The sequence below is a fragment of the Diplotaxodon limnothrissa genome, linkage group LG1, assembly GCF_057381915.1.
Source record: "Diplotaxodon limnothrissa isolate DT_005_m linkage group LG1, D_limnothrissa_male_GT1.1, whole genome shotgun sequence".
Lineage (NCBI taxonomy): Eukaryota > Metazoa > Chordata > Actinopteri > Cichliformes > Cichlidae > Diplotaxodon > Diplotaxodon limnothrissa.
In genome coordinates, this window is record NC_140596.1 from 36,974,066 (window position 1) to 36,997,625 (window position 23,560).

Genomic DNA, 23,560 nt, shown 5'->3' on the forward strand with positions numbered 1-23,560 from the left:
CTATTCATTCACACACTGGTGGAGGCAAGCCACATTTGTAGCCACAGCTACCCTGGGGCAGACTGACAGAAGCTGCCATATCGCGCCATTGGCCCCTCTGGCCATCACCAGTAGGTGAAGTGTCTTGCCCAAGGACACAACGACCAAAACAGACAGGGCTGGGGATCGAACCGGCAACCTTCCGGTTACAAGATGAGATTCCCAAGTCCCTGAACCACGATCGCTCCGTTTTAATGTTAATGTTACCATTAGTACTCATTGTAATTCCGTCAAAACAAGTCTTGAATGTAAAGTTTTTATTTATATTCATCATATAATAAGAAAAATCTAACCTTGGTCTTGTTTTAGCATTTTTTTGACTATATAAATACACATAGCACAGTACAGTAGTACTTCAGATTATTTAAAAACACATTTAGACAATTAGTAGTTGTTTGAATTATATTTTTAATGGTTTTTCAGTGGTGTGGTGGTGGATGGTGGTGGATACAAACAAGATGCTTAACGGTCAAACATCAGCTACTTTGATATATTTTGGGGTCATGTGGGTTTAGTGAGTTGTGTGAATGGGTGACAAAAATGAATTGAGACAGGTCAGTTTGGAGCCTGATCATCGATGCTGACGTGATATGTACAATATATATTTATTTAAAGTTTATTTGTTCAGCATTGTCTTGCTGATGATCTTTTGTAGTACATGTTAGTCCAGAACTATATAGCATTCACCGTTAATGGTGCCTTCACAGATTTACAAGTGACTCGAGTCAATGTTTACAAAAGCATCCCTCTATACAAGGATGTTGGTGTTTGATCTGTATATTGGCAACAAACCAGATGGTCTCTCATTTCAGTGGTGTCTATGTTTTCCAAATGTAAGACTTTCATTGGTCAGATAGTTTTCCAAATCACCTTAAGCGATAGGTTTTATTTTTTCTCAAATTAAAGCTAGGGCCAAATTCTCTGACAATGTCAGAAAGCCTAACAAGGTCAGTTTTATTTGTTAATGGAAATCCTTCATAAATACGTGATTTGAGGTTCACAGATAGAATCTTTGATTGTCTTTTAAGAGTTACCATTTTAGCGCTACACTGTTTCATTGTTCTTTTGTATACTTATTCAGCTCTTCTGCTTTTACATGAAAAACAAAGATTTTATATTTTTGACAGTTCTAAAATCGAGAAATATAATCCTTCTGTTTGCAGGTGTAGCGCTCTCATCAATCAACTATATAATCTATGCAAATATGTCATAAGATGCGACATCCTTAAACTAACCCTTGCCTGTGCGTATTGTAATCAGGATGACTCCTGGTTGATGTCACAGAATGAAACCACTTAACCCCCCTTTCAGGCTGACAGCCAGAGAGGATTAAAGGGGTCAGATGACTGTATTCTACCCATAATGTCTGTTCACCTCATCTGTTGGAATCCCGTCCTTTGTCTGCCACAGAAAATCTGCACTTTTCCTTATGTCACATCAACAGACACTTCCACAAGGCTTATATCTTTAAATCTATAAATGTAAAAATTTCCCCAAAAAAACTTAATTCCAACTTATACATTTTACTGGTCTGACCAGTAGATGAAGCAAGGCAGTCCCCCCCCCCAAAAAAAGGAATTAAAAACCAGGAAAATTCATGTATTAGAAGCCAGCAGGGAATTAGCAAGTTCAACCAGAAGATGAGTCAGGTTAACAGAACAACTGGGCTAAGTTTATCTAAAACTGTCCACACAAAATGAACAGCTACGTCTGCTTATTACTTTATGTTGGGAAACAAATGGTTACAATGAAGTGCTGACTACATGTATCACACAAGCAGCATCACCAGGTATGGGAAGGAGGGGGGTGGAAGACTATTTCAGGCTTCTGTGACATTTTAAGAAAGTTTAATCAACCTGCAGCCAGTTTCTCTGTGACATCAGCTTCAGTCAGGTACACTAACAGCATAAGATTTCATTAAGTGAAACACTCATTTCTTGACCTTTACTGCTCAAGAAAAACATCTTGTTCCTTTGCTCAATCAACCTGATACCAAACAGTTAACTAGGATAACTACAGTCTGCTATGTGTGAACTTTTCAAGATTCTGTACCACTTAAGCAGGAGTTTGGAACCCTTTGTTTTACCTCATTGTTTTACCCTGATATGAAACAAAAATGTTAAATTGTTACATTCAGTCTCCATCTTTAGTCTGACCATACTTCCACTCTGCACTGTGACTAAAGACCAATGCATGCACAAGAATCTCAGGGTTATTACGAGTGGAGAAGTGTGAATAATCAGTTTGATCTTTCTATTTTGAATTCTGTTATTTACTAGTTTGTTGCTACAGATCACACATCCCAGAGAGTCAGCTGAATGAAAGCAAATAAATTTTTCCAGATACCTTTTCTATTTTTTATATTCAATTCTCTATTTTTCTCCTTTTCCCTTTTTAAATTTGGATTCCATAACAACGAGAGTAGCTTTTGTTTAAAATTGTGAAATGAAGAATTACAATCAAATTAAAATAAAATGGATTTTAAAAGTGCAGTACTGTCCAATCAAAAGGAGTTTTTTTACATTATAAAGCAGCCATTACCTTCTATGTATAACTATTCACCAATGGACAGAATACATTTGTACTAGCTGTCACTCACCCAGGCGGGCAGACACATCCAGCCAGACAGGGCTCGTGTGATGAGCAGGTGAGGTTGAGCAGGTAAGACTCACAGGTGCGCTCACAGGACACACCCCTTCCCGGCAGGAGGCCATCCTCCCCTTCTGAACAGTTCTGGTAGATCTGACCTTCTGGACACAATCTGTCTGTAAGTAAAAATGACATCACAGATTTTTTGTAGATTTTTGGTGTCACTTTTAAACTGACAGTGAAGAAGAGTGAAAAATTAGTTTGTTAGGTATGAATGCTGAACAACATAAACACATCAATGTTTTAGCTCATGCATTATTAATCTTCACTATCAAAAAAGGCACTTTTTCACATTTTCTTAGGACTGTAATTTCTCACAGTACTCACAGTATGAAAGTTGATATGACACAAACATATATATCCACTGACTATTTTTCTTTTGGCTACTTCCTTTAGGGGGTATCACAGTCAGTCACCTGCCTCCATCTCATTATATCCCTAGCATCCTCCTTTGTCACACCCACCCTCTGCATGTGCTCCTTCACTACATCTGTGAATCTTCTCTATAATTCGTCTGCACATGTCCAAACTATCTCAGCCCTGCCTCTCAAACTGTTCAACCTGAGCTGTCCCTCTGATGTATTCATGACTAATCCTGTCCATCTTGGTCTCAAAAACACTCAACATCTTCAGCTCTGCTACATCCAGCTCAGCTTCCGATCTTTTTGTCAGTCCCACTATCTCCAAACCGTACATTATAGCAGGTCTCACTACCATGTTGTAAACTTTCACTCTAGCTGCGATCCTTCTATCACAAATCAGCCTGACACTCATCTAGACCCACTCCACCACACTCGAACATTCTTTACTTTTCTTATGTCTGTTGCTTTGGATGGTTCAACCCAGGTATTCAAACTCATCCAACTTCATTATTGCTCCTCCTTGCATGTCCATCTTTCCTCCTGTCTCCCTTCACAAATATATTCTGTCTTCCTTCTACTAACTTTCATTCCTCTTCTTCACAGAGCATACCTCCACCTCTCCAGACTCTTTCAACTGCTTCTTACTCTCACTACAGATCAACATATTAGCTGCAAATATCATCCACAGACACTTCTATCTGACCTCCATCACAATTTGTAATACCACCCCCACCACTGCATACCTCACGTTGTCTCACTGTCCTTTTAAATGTCCTGCACTATCCTCACATACTTCTTCTTCTCTTGGCTATAAGAAAGATCCACAAAGACACAGTACAACTTCTTCTGACCTTCTCTATACTCTCCAATAACAAAGCAAACATCACATCTGCAGTGATCTTTCCTGGCATGAAGCCATATTGCTTCTCACTGATCATCACCTCTCTTCTTGACCGAGCTTCAACATATACACGGTAAGGTTCATCCCCTTTGTCACTCTGTAGTTACTACAGATCTGCACATCACTCTTGTTCTTTAAAACTGGTACCAGTACACTTTTTCTCCATTGCCCAGGTAACCTCTGATTCTCCAAGACTGTATTAAACAATCTGCTTAAAAAGTCCACTGCCTTCTCTCCTAGACATCTTCATTATTCCACAGACATGTCACATTGGCCAATTGTCTTTTCACTCTCCATCATCTTCATACCTGCCCTCACTTCCTCCTTACTAATCCTCTGCACTTCCTGATTCATTAACTTTCCTCCATCTGTTCTCTCTCTCATTTTCTACATTCATAAACTCAAAATACTTCCTCTATCTTCTTAACATGCTCTCTTCACTTGTTACTACATTTCCATATCTATCCTGAATCATACTAACCTGCTGCACATACTTTCCAACTCAGTCTCCCTCCCTACCTAATCAACGCAAGTCATTTTGTCCTTCCTTGTTTTCCAGCCTCATGTACAACTTATTATAAACACTTTCCTTTCCCTCTTCTCTCTTTGCTGTTCACCCAGCCTCCCAAACTTACTTCTTTACTTTCTTCATCTCCCTGACTATCCCACTTTTCTTTGCTAACCTTTTCCTTTTATCACTGTCTTGTACTTCCTCATTCTACCACCAAGTCTCCTTGTTCTCATTTCTTTGTCCAAAGGACAAATGCCTTCTTGGTAGTTTCCGACTTCAGCTATACCCTTCCAGTCATCTATAACTCTTCCCTACCATCCAGCTCTTGTCTCAATATCTTTCTGAACTCTGAGCTCTAAACTCCTCTTCAACTTCTATTATTCAATTCTTGTTTTTGCCTTAAGATTAAAAAAAAAGATCAGATTAACAAAATCAAATGGACTCACCTGTGCCTGTTTGTGTTTGGGACACCAGTCTACCATTCAGACAGAGCCTGCAGGAGGCACAGAGAGACATTACTCACCTTAATGATGGCAACTGGAGAAAATTCATAGAATTTTCACATATTTAAAATTAAATACAGGTTTGGTACTTTGGTGATAATGTCAATATACTGCAATGTATGTAGTTTCTGTTATTTGTCCTCTTACATTGACTTTGCTCATTTTTGGTAATTTCCCTAATATGAGTTTCACCAAATTAGAAATTTAAAGAACAGATTTATACTCCCCAGGTGATTCAGTCTTTCTCAAGGTGGAAATTATATTAGCTTTCTTCCACACATTGTATTGTTTCACCAAAAAGGTTGCTGATTACAGCTGGTCCCTATACAATTTAAACAAACAGCCTGTGTTACATTACTTGACAGAAGTCTTCTGATGTTGGATCTCTGGACAGAACTTGCAAGAAATCCAACATCATCTCCAACAGGAAAGAAATGTTCCTGTTTTGTTTTTTGTTTTTTGTGGAACTCTAAAACGTAATATTTTTAATATGCAGGGAAGAACCTAATAAGCTCTTGGCCTAACTTAAAGTAACAATTTGAATTAAACAAAGCAATTTTTTTCTATTTTGAAAATTTTTTAATTTTCTGGAGTCTTTTGTTCATTCAAACATTTGACTTGAAACACTTGATTGAAAAGAATATCTCTAGAAAAATATAAACTTTTCTTACACAGATTTTCCTTTTACGTGGTCGTGACTGACAGGAGGTAGAGCTTTTTATTGAGAAAAAATTAGGAAATCTGAACCACAGCAAACCAGAAACTTTAGACTCCTTTGTTCTGAAAGTAAATTCTGCTCCTCAGTACTGCATTATTTTAACTGACTAAATTAAAGGCAGTTCCCAGTGTTTTCTGTGCTTTCTCTAACTGCTAACTAAACTGCCTCATGTAATATCAGTAATGTCACAGTTCATTGTTACAGAATTTATTTACAAAAATAAAGCCTGACACTCATAAGTCTAGACTGAAGGTAGAAATGAAGGGGAGGAGCTTACTGAACGCCTGCTGAAGTCATGATCACATCTCCTGGTTCATAATCTGCTCCGAGGAAACTGCAGGGGCACTCGCTCCTGGAAAAAAAAGAGACAACCTGACTTGAACTTGTGACAAACCTAAATGGACCGACTTTGGTTCCCCCCATAAATATACATTCACTGCTTAATTTTTTTCCTTACCAATGTTAATTAAGGAGAAGTGGAGGGGAGCAAAATAGACCAGTCTTACTTGAAAAAAATACAGTATTGTATGATTTATATAATATACATTGTGGTAATTTATGTTTAGCTAAGGCTAAAAGCCTTTGTAACATATAGGCCAGTGCCACACATCAGCTTCTGTACTACAAATTCTTTCTCACTGGTTATCAGATATCTGTCGTCCCCAGCCCGAGTGGGAATGAAAGGGGGGTTTCACGATGAATTCCTTGATGTAACTCTATCACATGGTAAGTAAGGCATGGCGCTGCACTAGGATGTAAAAACCTGGGACATTTAAGAGGAATTAAGCTGCATGTCTTCTAGGGCAGAGCAAGCTAAAAAGGAGAGCACAATTACCGAGGTCCTCTGGGTCTACAATGTCTGCAGCAAAGATACCAGGTTTTCTACTTAGAAGCTGACCTAAACTTCAAAGCAGATACAAATATCACTTTGAGTGGATTGGTTTGGTGGAGTCACTCCAGCTTCACCACCCTCCACATCAGCACAGCAGGTAGTACTGAAGCTGCTCTGGGTATTAAGTCCCACCTGCTTCATCATATAAATATTTCATCATTTTTTTGCCTTTACATACTTCTACCTACGAATATCACTTCCTCGTCCTTACCTGTGCACACAGGTGTGTGTTCGGTGATTGTAGAAGGAACCCAGAGGACAGACGCAACCTTCCTCACACTCCTCCCCACAGTGCTGCGGGACAGAGAGGGAGGAGCAACGGCGCTGGCAGGAGGACACACAGGTGCCGTACTGCATGTTGGCAGGACAGGTGACAGCTGCAGGGCAAGACAGAGTTCAGCAAAGACTCAGACTCACAGTCAGTTTGGCCTTTTAATGGGAATTAACTTGATGATGGCGTCACTGTATTCTTCATCAAGTTATCAAATTTAACAACAAAGTGTAGAGCTACTGATTGGAGCAGAATGATGGTTTGTGTATGACTTTTTTCCCCTCCAGGGGAAAAAAGACATACGTCTGTTAATTCATCATTTAAAACTTTAGTTTGTCCAGTCATCTCTAAAGTGTGTGACATGCGAGAGAGCCAATAAAGGCAAGCTGAATGGACAGTGCAGAATCATTTCAGATTCGTGACATCAGTTCATCCACTGAGTAACGTTCAAGAAATAGACCTGATATCTGTTGTCATCCATAAAACCAGTGAGGCACATGTCATTAGTGTGCTCCAGTATTTAAACAAAGAATGATGTTTGTTGTGGATCTCATTAAAATGCACTCACGTTCTAACTTAATGACTCACACTGGAATAAAAATAGGATGACAAACTCCTGTGGTTGCCCCGTGATTACCCTAAACCTGTGGGTGACCACTTTGAGTGTAGTTTCACCTTTCAAGACATCCCATACCTTCTTTGGGAAAGTTTTTGGTAGGAAAATTTTCCAAAATTACTCCTAAGCTGGCACTGATACTGTTTGATCTAAACTGATTTTTTTTTCCATGTCATTCCCTAAAAGATTAAACTTCCATGAACAGTCTTGCCAATAACTCATATGACATACTGACATATATATTGAAATATTAAAATGTCCTCCAAGCTGAAATTTGAAAATCATCTGTGACCTTGAACGGTGAGTTGGGAGAAATATTTGGATTTGATATTAGACATGAAAACAAAAAATATGTCAGAAATAATTGCTAATTTTGACATCTCTGTAGCAGCAGGTACATTCTTGGACAAAATATGTTTGGCGTGAATGTGACTCACCACAGTCAGATATCTGTGATCGAAAGTCAATGATGACGGAGAATCGACGGCAGTGGCGAGCATAGTGGGCCAGCGACGAGCAGAGGCAAGGCGTCCCACACTTACAGGTATCGGAGCGACACTGCTGATGGAAGGGTGTTGGACTGAGGTACTCATGACAGGCAGCAAACAGATCCTGATTCAGCACATCACACATTTCTGAAGCATAGGTCACTGTTAAAAATAGTTTAGAAATAATTCAAGTAAACAAGTCTTGCTCTCTGTGATTCTGATGTCATGAATCAAATACAAACCCTAAATAAAATATTTTTAAAGTTGTTCATTTATGTCATAATCATTGTAAATTCACTGGATAATACAGATAAATATGTGTGTAAAAATATAAGAATAAAAGTAGAAACTAAACTGATTTACACCTTAAACAGAGCTTGGGATACATTTTTACTGTGATATCAACATCAAAATGTCCAAACGTTTTATAATAATACATATGTTTTATTTTATAAAGCACCACTTACGCAGTTTAACATAATAAATGTTATACGACTGAGTAAATATGTTATTTTTCTCTACTGAAACAGAAAAAAGGAGGAAGAGAAACTGACCAGCCTGCTGGTGTGTATCACAGGGATCAAGCTGAGGCGTACTCAGGCTGGACAAACACGCAGACGAAACCTTCCAGGCATTTCCAAAGAGCTGAGGAGTGCTTTCTATCATACCTGATGGAGATCTGAACCAAAACCAAAGCAAGGAATCAGTATGACAGCACACAGATAGAAAAAAAGTCATTTTTATAAAGTGAGTCCAGTGCTATCGTGTGAATGAAGAGTTGCCTTTTGATTTTTGTGGTTACAAGTGTTGTTGTGTTCACAAAATAACATTCTGATAATATCAGAATCAGAATAATTATTAATCCCAGAGCAAATTATGTGGTCACAGTTGCTCAAAGACAGTAAGAACAGTAACCAACTAAATTAAATTAAATATTACAATATATTACAAGTTATAAAATATAACAAAATAGCTATAATTATAAATATTACTGAATGTTACACAAAATTAAATGTGTGTAGTTGACATTGAGGTGCCCCTCTTATTATACTGACTTTTCTCTGTAGAGGATGTGACATCAAGAGTGTGCACTGTGACATCCACATCGACCCCATGGATTGAAACAGGGGTCACTGAGCATGGCAGGAGATTATATATTATTGTAATCAGTCCTAAAAATCTTACAAACATGGTGTCTTACTGACTTACTGAATCTAGGTGGCATTACATTGACCTTCAGTAACACTGGAGTTGTTTTTGACCAGGATATGTGCATATTAACCAAATATGTAGGACTGCCTTCTTGCATTTATCTCTTGAATTAGAATCATCCCGTCTCAGTGATGCTGAAAAAGTTGGTTATGCATTTATTGCTTGTAGGCTGCATTACTGCAATTATTTATCAGGTTGTCCTAAACACTCACTGAAAGCCTTTAGTTAACCCAACATGCTGCAGTGAGAGTACTGACAGGGTCTGCAAACAGAGAGCATGTTTCATTGGTTCCCCGTTAAACCCAGAATCAAATTAAAAAATCCTGCTCCTCACATACAAGGTCTTGAATAATCAGGACCCATCTTACCTTAAAGACCCAATTACACTGTATCTTCCCAACAGAGCACTTTGCTCTCAGACTGCTGGTTTACTTGTGGTTCGTCAGGTATTTAAAAGTAGAACGGGAGGAAGAGCCTTCAGCTTTTAGGCCCCTCTTCTGCAGCTCCCATTTGAATTCAGAAGACAGACGCTATCTCTACTGTCAAGATTAGGCTTTAAACGTTCCTTTTTGATAAAGCACATAGTTAGTGCTGGATCACGTAACCCTGAACCCTCCCTTAATTACACTGCAATAGGGGGCTTCCCATGATATACTGAGAGGTTCTGTTCTCCTTCATTCACTCGCTATGTTTATACACCACTTTAGTTCATCTCGGGCTCCCTCCCCTCACCCCAGCAGGTTGTAGCAGATGGTTGCCCCTCCCTGAACCTGGTTCTGGTGGTGGTTTCTTCCTGTTCAAAGGGAGTTTTTCCTTCCCACTGTTCTCAAGTGCTTGCTCATAGAGGGTTCTTTGATTGTTTGAGATTTTTCTTCTTTCTTTCTTTCTTTCTTTCTTTCTTTCTTTCGTCAGGTCTTTCCCTTAAAGCTCTTTAAAACTGTTGGTGTGATTTGAAGTTGCATACATAAAACTGAATTTAAAGGCATTTATTTGAAGTGAACTGCATTTTTTAAACTTTTAAAGAAAATATGTGCAGTATTAAATACACATTTTACTTGTACTTCTTTGATCCTTCTCTGAAACATGCTGGACCTGGAACTGATACGAGTACAATAGCAAGCTAGAAGCGACTGACACGGGAGTCCCACCTCCGCCCAAGCCACTATTAATCAGATGGGTTTCACCCAATTCTCTTTGAAGTAGAATAGCTGCCTGCAGTTCTTTCTGACTTACTCCTCTTCTTTTTTTGCCACTAACTATGCAACTAAGTGTCTGAAATGACTGCAGCTGCAAAGCAAAGCAAAAACAAAACAAAAGGTTAAAATTGTGCAAGTCATCACTTTAACTACAGTCTTTTAGTAGTGCTTCAGGAAAAGTGACTCCTTAGCAGCATACGGGCACTTCAGTCAGTAACTGTGATGTATATCCATTTACAGCTGTTAGACAACATCCGCCCTTTATAGTCAGCCATTACGATACGGTACAGTGGAGCTCCTATTCCGCTAACAGTAAATTCCTTGTTGAAGTGGCGTGTCCAGTTGGGCGCTCATCTAGTCCCCCTAAAAGAGCTGATCATAGAGCTGGGCTTTTGATGCTGAGCCGCCGACCAGTGTGCATTACAGAGAGAGTAAGTGTGAGAGGGAGAGCACTTCACCATCACCTCCCTCTTTGCCTCTGAAACAAGAGCATGCACTCTCTCTGTATTATTGGAGGAGGGGTTAACCAAGAGCGCAAGAGGGATCAAAGGTCAGCCAGCACACACTTACAGGAAGTCGTCTTGAATGTTGCCATTGAAGGTGCCGCACAGCCCCACTGTATCATCCTTCCACAGCTCATCCGCCTGCAGGTAAAGGCGAAACTCCTTCCAGCTGTACTGCAGACGCAGGCCGAACGCCGTCCTCACCTGGACAAACATTGATGATAGCTCCTGGATGTGGAAGAGGTCTGCAGGAGATATATATAGGACATTATTTAGCTCAAAGCTGGTGGTGTGCAAAGCTTGTTCTTTTACTTTATAATTTTTCCCCAAACTATGGATCAAGCTACCAGTGTACAAATCTTCATCTTCCTTGCTTTGTTCCTGGTACACTTTTACATCACTTTGCAAATTATCACTATAGACGGGGCATCAGCAGCACTTGTGCACCAATACTAATTAATTAATTGATTAATTAATTGTAGTTACAAACTCTATAGCGGAATCTTTAATAAATAAAGCATAATTGAGTAAGAATGACGATGAAATTTATATCACTCATATCCAAACACATATTTTAGTGGAATCCAGCTTTTAGGTAGGTGCCAGTGTAGACTGTACAACAGCCTATATCCCAAAAGTATGTCATTCATAATAAAACAGCCATTTCAGTTAAAGCTGTTTGTGGAATTTTATTTGGAACTTGTTTCCTTTTCTTCTTTATGTGTATAAGTACAGTTGTATAAAATGAAGGAATGGAAAATCTGTAACAGAACATAAAGAGCAATAGCTATTAGTGTTTTTATTCATTCAGGTTCAAAATATCAGATCACTCTCAGACGCTGTCAGATAAAGCACACAAAAGCCTGTTGACTTGGTCTGAGCATTACTCATGTAAAATGAGTAATGCTCAGAGGAAAGACATTTTGTGCAACACAATGTAGGAGCTAACCCAGTAAAGTATTGTGAAAAATTTTCATTCAATAGCACAGCTGTCATTCAATCTGTCCCTGCCATAACCCACAGAGTGCTGAATAAAGTCGGGCCCTGGATGAGAACAATGCTGGAAGGTGATAAAAGATGAGGAGGTTACCATCAGAATAGGGCAGGGAGATGCGGTACTGTCCAGCAATGAAGACCTCTCCAATGTGACTCAGAATAATTTCTGTTCTTGGATCTTCATCAATTACCAGGTTAACTGACTGTATGCAGGCCCCATCCAGATTCTGCAAATGAGACGAGATGGTCTGATAAAGCGTTCAGACAGTTTCCCAAACAGTTAAGCAGAATGAAATAATGGGAAGAAACACACTCAAATAAAGCACTCTTCCTGAAAAAATGAGGGAAATATAATAAAGAGAGAGGGCTTTAGTCTGTTAGACAGGTTGCTGGTGTGTAGTGATGGAATAAATACCCAAATCTATAAAAATGGAAAATAATATTCTGATTTCAACCTAAGGAAAAGTCTGAAGTCGCACCGTAGCCCCTACAGAGTGTACTATGCATAACCCACCCTACAATGATGTTAGATGGAAAATTTCCACCATTACTGGTAGTTTAATCTGTAGAAACAAATCTCTGCATATGGACATGCAAATTCTGAAGGAAGGGATATTGGTAATCGCTATTTTTTTTGTTGATCAATCACACTTTATCACGCTTTTGTTGCATGCAGGAAAGAAAATGGAGATGCAAGAGACCTGCTTTTGTTCTTATTATTTACCATTTACCAGTATGCATATTTCCTTTTATTTTCTATGAAAAGCTACATATGTAGCAGGCAGAGATGGGCGTTACGAGTAAAGTAAGGGATTACTATTGCAAAAACGGTAATTAGATTACCGTTACTTTCCCGTGGGAACGCTGCGTTACTGCGTTACTAAAACCGTGATTTTTTGTGAGAATGTCTCACGACAGTGACGTAAGCGAGTGCGCCGTTAGAGACAACAGCTGTGTGCAGATCAACAATGGATCACATATCGATTGTGGGAGAGAGTATGAGCATGCAGCGTTTAAAGCGTGGAAGTACTGACCTTACTTTGAGTTTGATTCCATAAAAAGTGACAAAAACATTAGCGTCCATCATGCGTGGGAAGAAAACTTCTTTTTACAGCGAAAAAAAATCCCTAAACTTCCAAGCAAGCACCGAGTGCCCTATGACGTAATGGGAAACTCACAGAGAAACTCGCGGATTCTTCAACTGACCGCAGCACACCTGCACCAGGGTAAACCTCCGCCTACCGCAGTCCTGCTTTACAGGTGAAAATAGAGCAATACAGCAGGACCACTGAGTCTTTGACTTTATTTATTTTCTGCTGTGTTTTACTTGCATCTATTTGAAAGAGTGAGTGTAAACACAAAAAATATTTTATTTTATGTGCTGGAATGTGTAGAAAATAGGTTTAAATGTTAAACTAATTTATTCAAGTCAGAGAATGTTGCATATAATTAAATTTTTGCTTGATGCATAAAGTTAAAAGGTTAAAACTGATAAAACAAGTTTAAAAAAAAGAGACTTTTCCATTTGATTACATTTTGTATGATGGATTATGTAGAAAAAGTAGAATTGGGCTGAAAGATCTATCGCTTTATCACCTCTTCAGGTTGTAAATCGTGTTTTTAAAAAGTAACTAAGTAACTAAGTAATTAATTACTTTTGAAAATAAGTAATCAGTAAAGTAACGGGATTACTTTTTTGAGGACGTAATCAGTAATTAGTTACTGATTACTTTTTTCAAGTAACTTGACCAACACTGGTAGCAGGCTACTGCATACTCATTTAACAAAAACATTAAGGCTCAACTTTAGTAATAGATCCAGAGTTTAAAAGCTTATCAGATAATAAAAAGTGGCTAATAATAGAATCAGGTGACAATAGTAGCGAACAGTCTATATGGTATATATGGAAATAAATAATCACAGGCACATGGAACATGCTCTGCAACTCACTGTGCTGATCTGCTGAAATAAATGAAGACACTGTATTTCTTTATCAACAGGGTTTTAAGAAGGCTGGAATGAATGGTTTGGTATGTGAGTTTTAAACTGGCGACTATGTTGCCTGTTCTGTCTGGTTCCATCACTCAACACTGGTGCCAATAAACCTACAATAATAGATTTTTGTTGTTTCTTAAGGGCAGCGGAAACAAGGCTGTAAATACAGCACTGACATAATATAATGACCCTCTAAGCTGATGAAACTAGCAGCTGGTGGTTTCTTTCAGCCCCGCTGCAACTTTTGCAACTCCTCTCCTAAACAGCACTGTGAGAACAGTGGCAGTGAATCAGACCAGCAAAAACACACACATGAAACCAAGTAAGCTTAAAGAATTTCAATCAATCAATCTTTCAGACATACAGGTGACTATGCAGTCCATTGTTAATGTCAAAATGTTTCTTATAGCTATAATGAAGTCATTTTAATTTTATGTGACAGGACAATTCAAGTGTTTTAGGAACTTTCAATGCACAATTATGCAAAACAATCACATAAATACCAGGCATAACTGGTGACAATGGTTATAGCAGTTGACATCTAACAATACCCACTGACAGATATTCCACTCCTTGGGCCAAGCCTTGTTAAAACAGAAAAGTCTTATTTATTATAATGTATCAGCAGATTGTACAGTTTGACTATAAAACTTAATGGAGCTATAAAATATAAATGCTCAAGGCCATCACTAATTCACAAAATCACCCAAGTTACTCTGGCTCACTTTTATTTCAAAAGTAAGGAAGTCTGAGTGAGACAATAAACAACCTGCTGCTATGAATCATCTCTTTCATGAATGGCAAAGCCCCGTAACCAAAAGGTTTTATCATCCCTCCTACTCTTCCCATCATTCACCTCCTGTTTTTGCATAACCTCCTCTCTGTCCAAGCCCCCCACCCTTCCAGTGCCCACTTCACTACAAAGCTGTCCGCAGCTCTGTCAGTCAGGCTAGATAAGGTAATCCTGTTTAGTTGGCTGTTAGAGGTCTCGGGCCTTGGCTCTGACAAGTGGGACATCTCATATCTCCCATCACCTGTCTGCTCAGCAGCTCAAAAGTCTGCCGGGAAACTGAAGGCTCAGAGATGAGGGGGAAAGAGACGAAGCTCTCAGTCTTTTGTAGGTTTTTCTTCATGATCATTATCGGCCAGAGCAGTTGTAGCAAGGCTCTAAAACAAAAATGACCTGGACTGAGGGGAGTATTATGATCTACATGAAAGACAAATTGCACGTATTTGTAAGCCGAGCAAGTGAATAGTTCTGATTGCAGTAGGTAAAGTGGGGGAGTTGTGCAGTCTGTCAAATAGGTAGGAAAATGTAACAATCATGTCAGAACAAGCAAGCAGATGATGTGTAACTCACAGCTCCACAGGCGGTGTTCTGGATGGTTACTGTAAACTTTGCTGAATTGCGACTCTTGGCGAGGACATACTGGCATGTTGCAGGAAAAGTATAGATCCGTCCATCAAAGGACTGAAAATACATGTCGCCTGTCACCGAGCACTCGCCTGCAGACAGAGTGGTACATTTACTGCGAGTGTCCGTGTGTGTACTTCAAACAAAAGTTAATGCAAATGTATCCCGTTCCATAGCACTACTATAGCAATAAATAAACAGTCCTGTACATGTTAATCAATTGACAGTTTATGTTTTTCTCTCTGTGTAAATATCACACCTCGTCTGTTTTTGGTCCACAGCTATTATTGTGAGCTTTCTCCAGCCTTGCTTTGTTCCATATCTAATATAACTGCTTTGCACTTGGTTTTTACAAGGAAGCTTGGTTTTTCTATGCACACGAACCACAAACTTTATTTCCCCCTTAAGTATAAAGATTTTTTTTCTTCCATTCTACCACAGCATTCTTCTGCATATTTCTTTAATTTGTGTCTCTTAAAATCAACAAGTTCAACCTTTAATAACTTGCTACCATTCTGAAAATGTCAAGAATTATTGTTCCTCTTGATTCCATGAGTCCATGCTTTTTTTTCCCCATTTCTAACAAGGCAAAATCTGTCCTTCTATTAGAACTTTTGCCTTAGTCATCTTTCTTTTTCAAAAATAAGCATATATTCCAACTTTCTTTTCACTGTCCAACAGGGGCAGGTGTTTTATAGTACCTTACCAATAAACTCTTCTCTTCCCTTAGTACACTGTCTATTCTCTCTTCTCAAAAATAGTTTTCGCACATTACTTAACAATGAACCATCAAAGCCAGAAGTGTTTTGTAAATGCACTAAAGTGACTAAAATCACTCACTAATTACTAAAATTATCCATTTAAAATTTATTTCTTTAGACTTTTGTACTTGGTTTAAGCCACCTTGGCATGTATGACAGCCTCAAGTCTGTTTGGGAATGATTCTCCAACCTAACTCTCACAGTCCCCATCAAACACTTTCATGGAATCATTGTATAGACTGAAAGTATTTAAGTCTGAAATCAAATTCACTGAATCTTGTTGAAAAATTTACTAGTCGAGTATATCAATAAACATTTCCCACAGGGGAAAGGGACAAACCTGGGCAGCTGTAGTCAGTGCAGTTCCACACTCCACCCACGCATGCACTGAAACAGAAAGCAGAGACGTCCACAGGTGGCTCTGGGAACATGAAAGGCTGAGCTAATCAGCAGGATCACTGAAAGAAATTGGACTCACTGCACTCAGGTGGTCAGATCTGAGAAGATTAAAAGGACTGTATGGGGAGCGTAGGATAATATCTTGTCTTTAATACACAATACTGCAATTTTTTATTACACAAGGAAAATCAAAGCTGTCACGTTATGAAGTGTTGCCAGAGATGTTATTAAAAAACTGTAAAAATAAAACACGCCTCACTGTTCCCTAGCTTTTTATGGGATGAAGAGTATTTAAACAGACAAACCAAAGACGTTTAAGTCTCTTCATCCAGATATTTATGATGGCATACAAGGTAACAGAAGTGTTACCACTGCTCACCAGGTGTTGCATTCCTCCTGCAGCGTCTGACCAGATGGATAAAACATACCGTGGTACTCACAGGGACAGTCAGAAGGCATTACACAGCCTCCATCCTCATATATTAGACCTGGGGACAAAGATTAGAGATTCAGATTCAGACTTCAGATCATCTGGGGATGAAAAAAAAAATCATAAGACTGATAAGACAGAAAATGCAAATAATGTGTTAAAAGTAAAGTATAGGCAATATAATAACAGTATTTTTTATTATTATGAGATTTATGTTAAGGTCATTACACAAGACAAACTATAAAGATAAGGAACTATTTTGAATAGGAACATAAGAAGCAGAATCTCAACAGACACTCACCATCGGGACAATAGCATCCATCCAGGCAGGTGAGCTTACTGTCAATACACGTTCGCTCCAGGTTGCAGGACTCCGGACAGCAGCTGATACATTCCCTGTGCTGCAGTCCTAGAGAACACCGCTTCACTGGTCACAGAAACAAAACACAACACATACGTCAAAGCTTTAAGTTTGCTTCTGTAAAGCCCAATTACTCTTGCTGCCATGATCACTGAAATACAGGTTATAAACTGAAATTTGAACCTGACACGTCTGCAAAACATAAACAAATGTGCTCAATTAGCACCTTTTCTAGCTAGCTGGTGTTCATTAGCCTGTTAATAACCTGCCCTCCAGTTAACTTCCACACTTAAATATTCTTAATTATTTTACATTAGATAGCCCTTTATAACTATTCTACTAGTATAAATTATTTTAACCCAGCATCTGTGCCTGTAAATTATTCCACATTCATATTTTGTTTTATCTACTATGTTCAGGTAAATCCCTTTTTTATAAATCTTTATAAATCATGTTTTTGGACTTGACTTTATTTTTTTTAACCTTGTAAATATATCATTTATCATCTGAAATAAAAAATAGAACAATTTCAGCTACAAGTAAAACTAAATGTATCATTTTTCTTCTGTTCGTCCTGGCACACATTTTAAAACACCTGGGAAAACGTACCACACTGAGGAATGTGCTGCCTCCACTCATGCAGTGGGTGGTCAGCATGGGCGCATGCCCGGGCGTACTCGGTGAACACCTGGCATACCACATCACCATTGGGATCCGACCTTCAACAGGGTAAAAAACAAAAAGGAACTCTTTGAGAAGAGCCAGGAGAGGTGTAGCTACAGAGCCAGTTATGCTGAAATGAGACTGTGCAGCTCAAATAAATAACTACTCACCAGCTGCTCTCACCAGTTTCCAACTAGCATACAAAATTAATAAATAAAGCTATATAGTTTTATGCTTATAGTTGGAAAATTGTAGTGTAGCTACGTCAGTCATGACAGTGATGATTTCAGACCAAGTGAATCCTGTCATAAAGTAAATTCTTTCTTTAGTTCTTTAGTTGTAGGAACAGATTGCCATGGCTAATGTTACTCTCAGAGGGGGGTATGTTCAGGATCATGGACGTGAGCCATGAAAGACACAACTGAGTGTCTTTTAGAGTGGGATCATTTTGAACGAGTAAGTAACCAAAGTGCTCACAGTCTGAGGACATGGATTGAAATGCAAAAACTAAAATGTGGGTACATAAGGATATGTGCAAAAAAGGGCTCTCCAACCACCTGTACAGGATGTTACTAATTTTTAGATAATGTTACGTATGTGTCAAACTTTTATGATGTTTTGATTTGCTTCAGAATTAGTATCAGTAATTCAGAACAATGACTCTGCTGTTCATGACAGCAGAGTCATTGTTCATGACTCTGCTGTCATGAACAATATCAGCAGAAACTAAATAAATGTTTCTTCTAATTTTAAAGTAGGAGAAAGATTCCACACATTTCGCAAGGATAAACTATGGATACTAATGGTTCATACCATATAATTTTGACAACACTCAGATTTTTCCTCAAAATGAAACCCTTCCAACAACTAGATCTTAAATCGGTTGCTCTTACATGCAGAGGTCGTTGGAGCAGCTGGCCATGTAGGACAGCGGACTGACAAAGTCATGGCAGCTTTGAAATGGTGGATCCAGCAGCATTGCACACACCTCCTCCACCTTCTGTCACCACAAAACACATAAAAACACTTTTTTACTCATCTAGTAGGTAATTTTCTCAGTTTCATTTCACTCATCTCGCAGTTGCTGTTTTATTTGACACCTTACCAGTAAAACATGAGATTCGACTGTAGCACAAGGTGAAGGGAAGCCAGAAGGCACCATAGGACATCTTTCCTCATGTGGATGTGTCTCTACCCAGCTATTCCCAAACATTTCAATTTCATGAGTCAGCACGCCTAAGAAACAGATATCATGTCTGTTTAATTATGTCAGTAGTTTTGCCTCCTTTACACTTCTTCACATCTGGAGTTCAGTTGAGTGTTTTAAAAGAAAAAGTGAGCTGTGTCTTTTCTACTTCATGGTTCAAGGATCACCATCAGTTTTAACCTTGACCTTTCACTTTTTAGCTGAATGTTAAACTTATAACCACTGCTTACCAGTCATGGCTCAGCAGAGATGGCAAAAGTACACAGATTCATCACTTAAATAGAAGTACAGATACTTAATTTTTCAATAATCTGTTTCATGGACATAACTTCTTTACTCAAGCAAAAATTAAAACGTACAGACTCTGAAATTAAAAAAGTATTAAAAAAGAACTAGCTCCTTTTCTATTTTTTGCCAAGTTAACTAAAACTCATGTCATATAAATACTGTAATAAAAAGGAATACAGACTTCATCTCTTATAATTCTAATGAACGTACTCAACTTGTATTGTATGTGTCATGAAGAACAAAAGCAGATAAAAACAAAGAGATTTTTTTTTAAAAATCTATCTCTATTTGCTGTTGCCTGCATTGTAGAGGGTGGCTTTGCTTCCTCGCCTAAAGAGAAAAATTTGTATACTCAAGGGTTAAATTGGAATTCAACTGGTGTGAGAAACCCTAAGATCAGCTGCTGCTCTTTGTGGATTTACACAACTGAAAGAGACATAAGCAGATGCTACATGAGCAATGAGACTGAAAATGATCTCACCATAGCTCATCTTCAGGTCATCGTGGACGTCGGCATTAAAGTTACCACATAAGCCGCAAGTTCTGCCCACAAACTCTGGACTGAGCTTGATGTAGACAGAGCCGCTTCGTCCCTCCCATGCCAGCGTGAAGCCGTGCTGCTGCGTTACTAGCACGTACTGTGAAATCTGCTCCAGCTGCAGGTCGTGGATGTGATGAGGCAGCTGCAAACTAAACACAAACAGGGCGATTCCAGTATCATATAAACACCACCTTACCTGAAGAGATGTAAAATAAAACATACAGAGAGAAAGCAGCTAACCTTTGGCCTTTGAAGGTCACATTGGTGGCATGTAGCCTGACTTCTCCCTCCCATGGCAGGAAGAGGCTGACAGATCTTTGGCAAGTGTAGGGGTCTGAAGTACAGGCCGGGTCGTTGTGGACCTACAAACAGAGAGGTGGGACATTAATTTAAAACAGGTGTGGGTTCATTACGGATCTGCGCACAAATAAAAACTGTGTCATTGAAAATGTCACAATTTTCATGTTATTCTTGGCCTGTCACAGAATTCTTATAATGCACATTTAATTTTTTTTTCTAGTCTAATTCTTTTTTAGAAACTGTCCGGGGAATGAAAATCAAGCCAAGTTATATATTCTTAGCTTGTTGTAAAACAGTAGTAAGACTCTCCTCAAGTCAGATTTACCTCAACAATACAAGATATTTGTAAATGAATTTAAGCTACCTATCCAAGGAATCAGCCTTCATTGCGACATAGGTCGACATAGAACTTACAAGGAAAAGTTTTGGACCAAAATGCACAAACCTTTAGGGGTTTCGTTCAAATCCAGTGCTGAAAATAGTCCATAACAAATGTATTGTTTGCACAAAAAAAAAAAAAAGAAAAGAAACTGAATCCAGCTATTTTAAAAAATTACATAGAAATCGCATTTCATTTACATTCATTTAGAACCAATGGACCAAATAGTTCTAAAAAGCAAAAGTATTTAAAAAGCTGAAACGTGATCCTAAAAGTAACACACACACCTGCCACTTTGTAACATTTTTGAGTGCGTCATTTTATCTGCTACAAAGGAAAATGTCATCTCCTCTCCTCGTAACATGCTCTGTTAGGATTGCTGCACTGTGTTTTCATATGTTATCATTACTGAACTTCATTATTTAATTAATCCAAACTACATTTGGATCTTCTAATGTCCCCTGTTTAGGTTGGTTTTTCCCTACACAGATAAGGTATCTGTTGCCTGTTCGGGGGAACAAAGTCCTAGTCTGTTGCAGATACTTTCAAGGCACAGTGGGTAATTGCAGCATTTAATGGTAATTGACTCTAATAACCAGATAGCTTTCACTAATGTTCAGAGTAGATCTTTTCCTCAGGCTGAGTCTGAAAAAAAAGAATGTGTTTTGGGGCAGGAGGCCACAGAGTCCAAATTTTCCCCAAACTGGAGGCAGGCGTTGAACCGAAAACTACTGGGCAGCTGCTCACCTGGAGGTTTTATTTCACCCCAGCCCAGGTCCATGTGGACGACTCACCTGGACAACGATGCTGGCCTGGGTGGTTTCCTCACAGTCCCTCAGTAAAGTATAGGCGCACCGGCCTGGGAGGTAGTAGTAGAGGCCGTCAAAGGTCTCAAAGTTGTACTGACCCCACGTCCTGCATGTCATCTCCCTCTCAAAGCCAGAATTTGGAACTAGGAATATAAACATGAAAATTTCTCTTTTCATATCACTTAATTAGCCATTAAGACACAGAAATGCTACAAAACACCCTAACAAAGCTTTTCAATTTAGCACCTTTTAGTATTTATTAGTGTTGTATTTTTGTCCACTTGTTAAATGTACAGTACTGTGTAAAAGTACTGAGTCACCCCTTTTCCTTTTTATACTTTGCTAGGAAAATGGGAGATAGGTGAAGCAATGCAGTGAAAGATGCACAAACATACACGGAAATAAACTATATAAGGCAAAAGCAGGCATTTTGTTATGTTCTCTGTCAAGATTATCCCACGCTGCCTCAATAATATTGAGGTGCAGACATTGGGGAGGCCAATCCATGACTGACACGTTACACTGCATGTTTTTTTATCCAGGTTTTTACTCCAATGTCTTTTATGGCATGCAGAAAAAAAAGGCTGTTCACAATCAGTGAATCAGAATCAATAGCTTCCAGATAGTATTGGATGGCAGAGCAAAATCTGACAGTAATTTTCTCTATTCATAATTCCATTAATTTTGACAAGATTCCCAAACCCCAAACTATTACAGAGCTTCCATTATACTTTACAGATTGCTGTAGACACTCACTGCTGCACCTCTCTCCTGATCTTCTCCATACATACTGATAATGAGCTGAACCAAAATGTCAAATCTGGACTTCTGACTCCATCAGACCTGTTAACACTATTTTTCACTCCAGTTCTTGTGTGATTTGGCATACCTCATCCTTTGATCCATTTCCCTTCCTTAAGATCAGCTTCTGACAGCCACCCTACCACTGAGACCATTTCTGATCAGGCTTCAACAGTAGGTGGACATCTGGACAGCAGAGACCTGAGGGAGGCCTGAGATGTCCTGTGTCAGGTCTCTGCTGATTTTTTCCTTTCTTAGGGACATTACATTCAGTTACTGTTTGTCTACTGTAGACACTATTCTTCTCTACCACTCCTTTTATCCTCCATTTGAGTTTCCGACTCAAAAATCTCTCTGAACTGAGTGAATGTGTACTATAAATTATTTTTAAAAAGATGTAGAAGACAAAATGACTTGATTTCTCTTTTTTTTAGGGGGGTGTATATGTTGAACTTAAGAGAAACAGATCGGTAACTTAAATTTCTGGTACAGGATAGCTCAGAGCATCTTAAACATCCTCCCTGAACTGCTCTACAAATTTCATTAAATGACCTCTAATGCTGTAATAATAGGCCTTTGCACTTTTATGATACTGTATTCAACTAACAAGCTGGTTGATCGTTGCATCTGTGTGAATGTTAGATAGAAAGCACTTAAAGCATAGAAACAAGTACTTGTATGAATGGATGTGAATGGGTGAATGTTGAAGGCTGTAAAGTGCTTTGAGTGCGAAAGTATAATCATCTCTGGATCTCTTTCACAACATCTCTTTTGTCTGGTCTCCCTTCCATCACCCCCATCCGATCAAGGCAGATGGCCGCCCCTCCCTGAGCCTGGTTCTGCCAGACGTTTCTCCCTATTAAAACAGTTTTTTCTTACCACTGTCACCAAAGTGCTTGCACATGGGGGTTTGCCTGATTGTTGGAGGTTTTCTGTATTTTTTGAAGGGCTTTACTTTACAATATGAAGCACTTTGAGGTGACTGTTGTTGTGATTTGGCTTTATAGAAGTGAAACTGAATTGAATTGAAGTAGAGTAGAAATCCACTATATAAGAACCAGTCCACTTACCAATTTAAAAGAGTGTTGTCAGGGTTTACCTGTCTGACATCTGTGTCCAGTAGCCTGATACAAGCTGCAGTCACATGACTCCGACTCAACACATTGTCCTCCGTTCAGGCAAGGAAATGCACAGGGCTCCCCTGAGAGAAAACGAAAGGACAAGCAAACAATTACACTGTTTCTCATCAGACTGGAAACCTGAAAGAACGACTCCATGAATAATTTTCATTATTTCTAATAATGAAAATTATTATTATTAATCAGGAACAATAATATAGAAATAGTGTTTTTCCT

At 38.8% G+C, this 23,560-nt stretch overlaps 1 protein-coding gene across 1 annotated transcript in view; it reads right to left on the minus strand.

Moving 5' to 3' along the window:
* The window catches only part of otog (otogelin), a 70,990-nt gene that overhangs the window by 36,862 nt on the left and 10,568 nt on the right, over positions 1-23,560 (minus strand). Inside the window, exons 3-20 of the mRNA XM_085351052.1 lie at positions 23,305-23,406; positions 21,390-21,547; positions 20,157-20,278; positions 19,857-20,065; positions 18,986-19,116; positions 18,774-18,880; positions 17,827-17,936; positions 17,158-17,283; positions 16,806-16,914; positions 15,213-15,402; positions 11,952-12,084; positions 10,929-11,106; positions 8,505-8,629; positions 7,900-8,112; positions 6,787-6,952; positions 5,961-6,035; positions 4,909-4,955; positions 2,639-2,804 (exon numbers count right to left, since the gene is read on the minus strand). Coding sequence (XP_085207178.1) covers positions 2,639-2,804; positions 4,909-4,955; positions 5,961-6,035; positions 6,787-6,952; positions 7,900-8,112; positions 8,505-8,629; positions 10,929-11,106; positions 11,952-12,084; positions 15,213-15,402; positions 16,806-16,914; positions 17,158-17,283; positions 17,827-17,936; positions 18,774-18,880; positions 18,986-19,116; positions 19,857-20,065; positions 20,157-20,278; positions 21,390-21,547; positions 23,305-23,406 — 2,467 coding nt within the window. The remainder of the gene's footprint in view (positions 1-2,638; positions 2,805-4,908; positions 4,956-5,960; positions 6,036-6,786; positions 6,953-7,899; positions 8,113-8,504; positions 8,630-10,928; positions 11,107-11,951; positions 12,085-15,212; positions 15,403-16,805; positions 16,915-17,157; positions 17,284-17,826; positions 17,937-18,773; positions 18,881-18,985; positions 19,117-19,856; positions 20,066-20,156; positions 20,279-21,389; positions 21,548-23,304; positions 23,407-23,560) is intronic.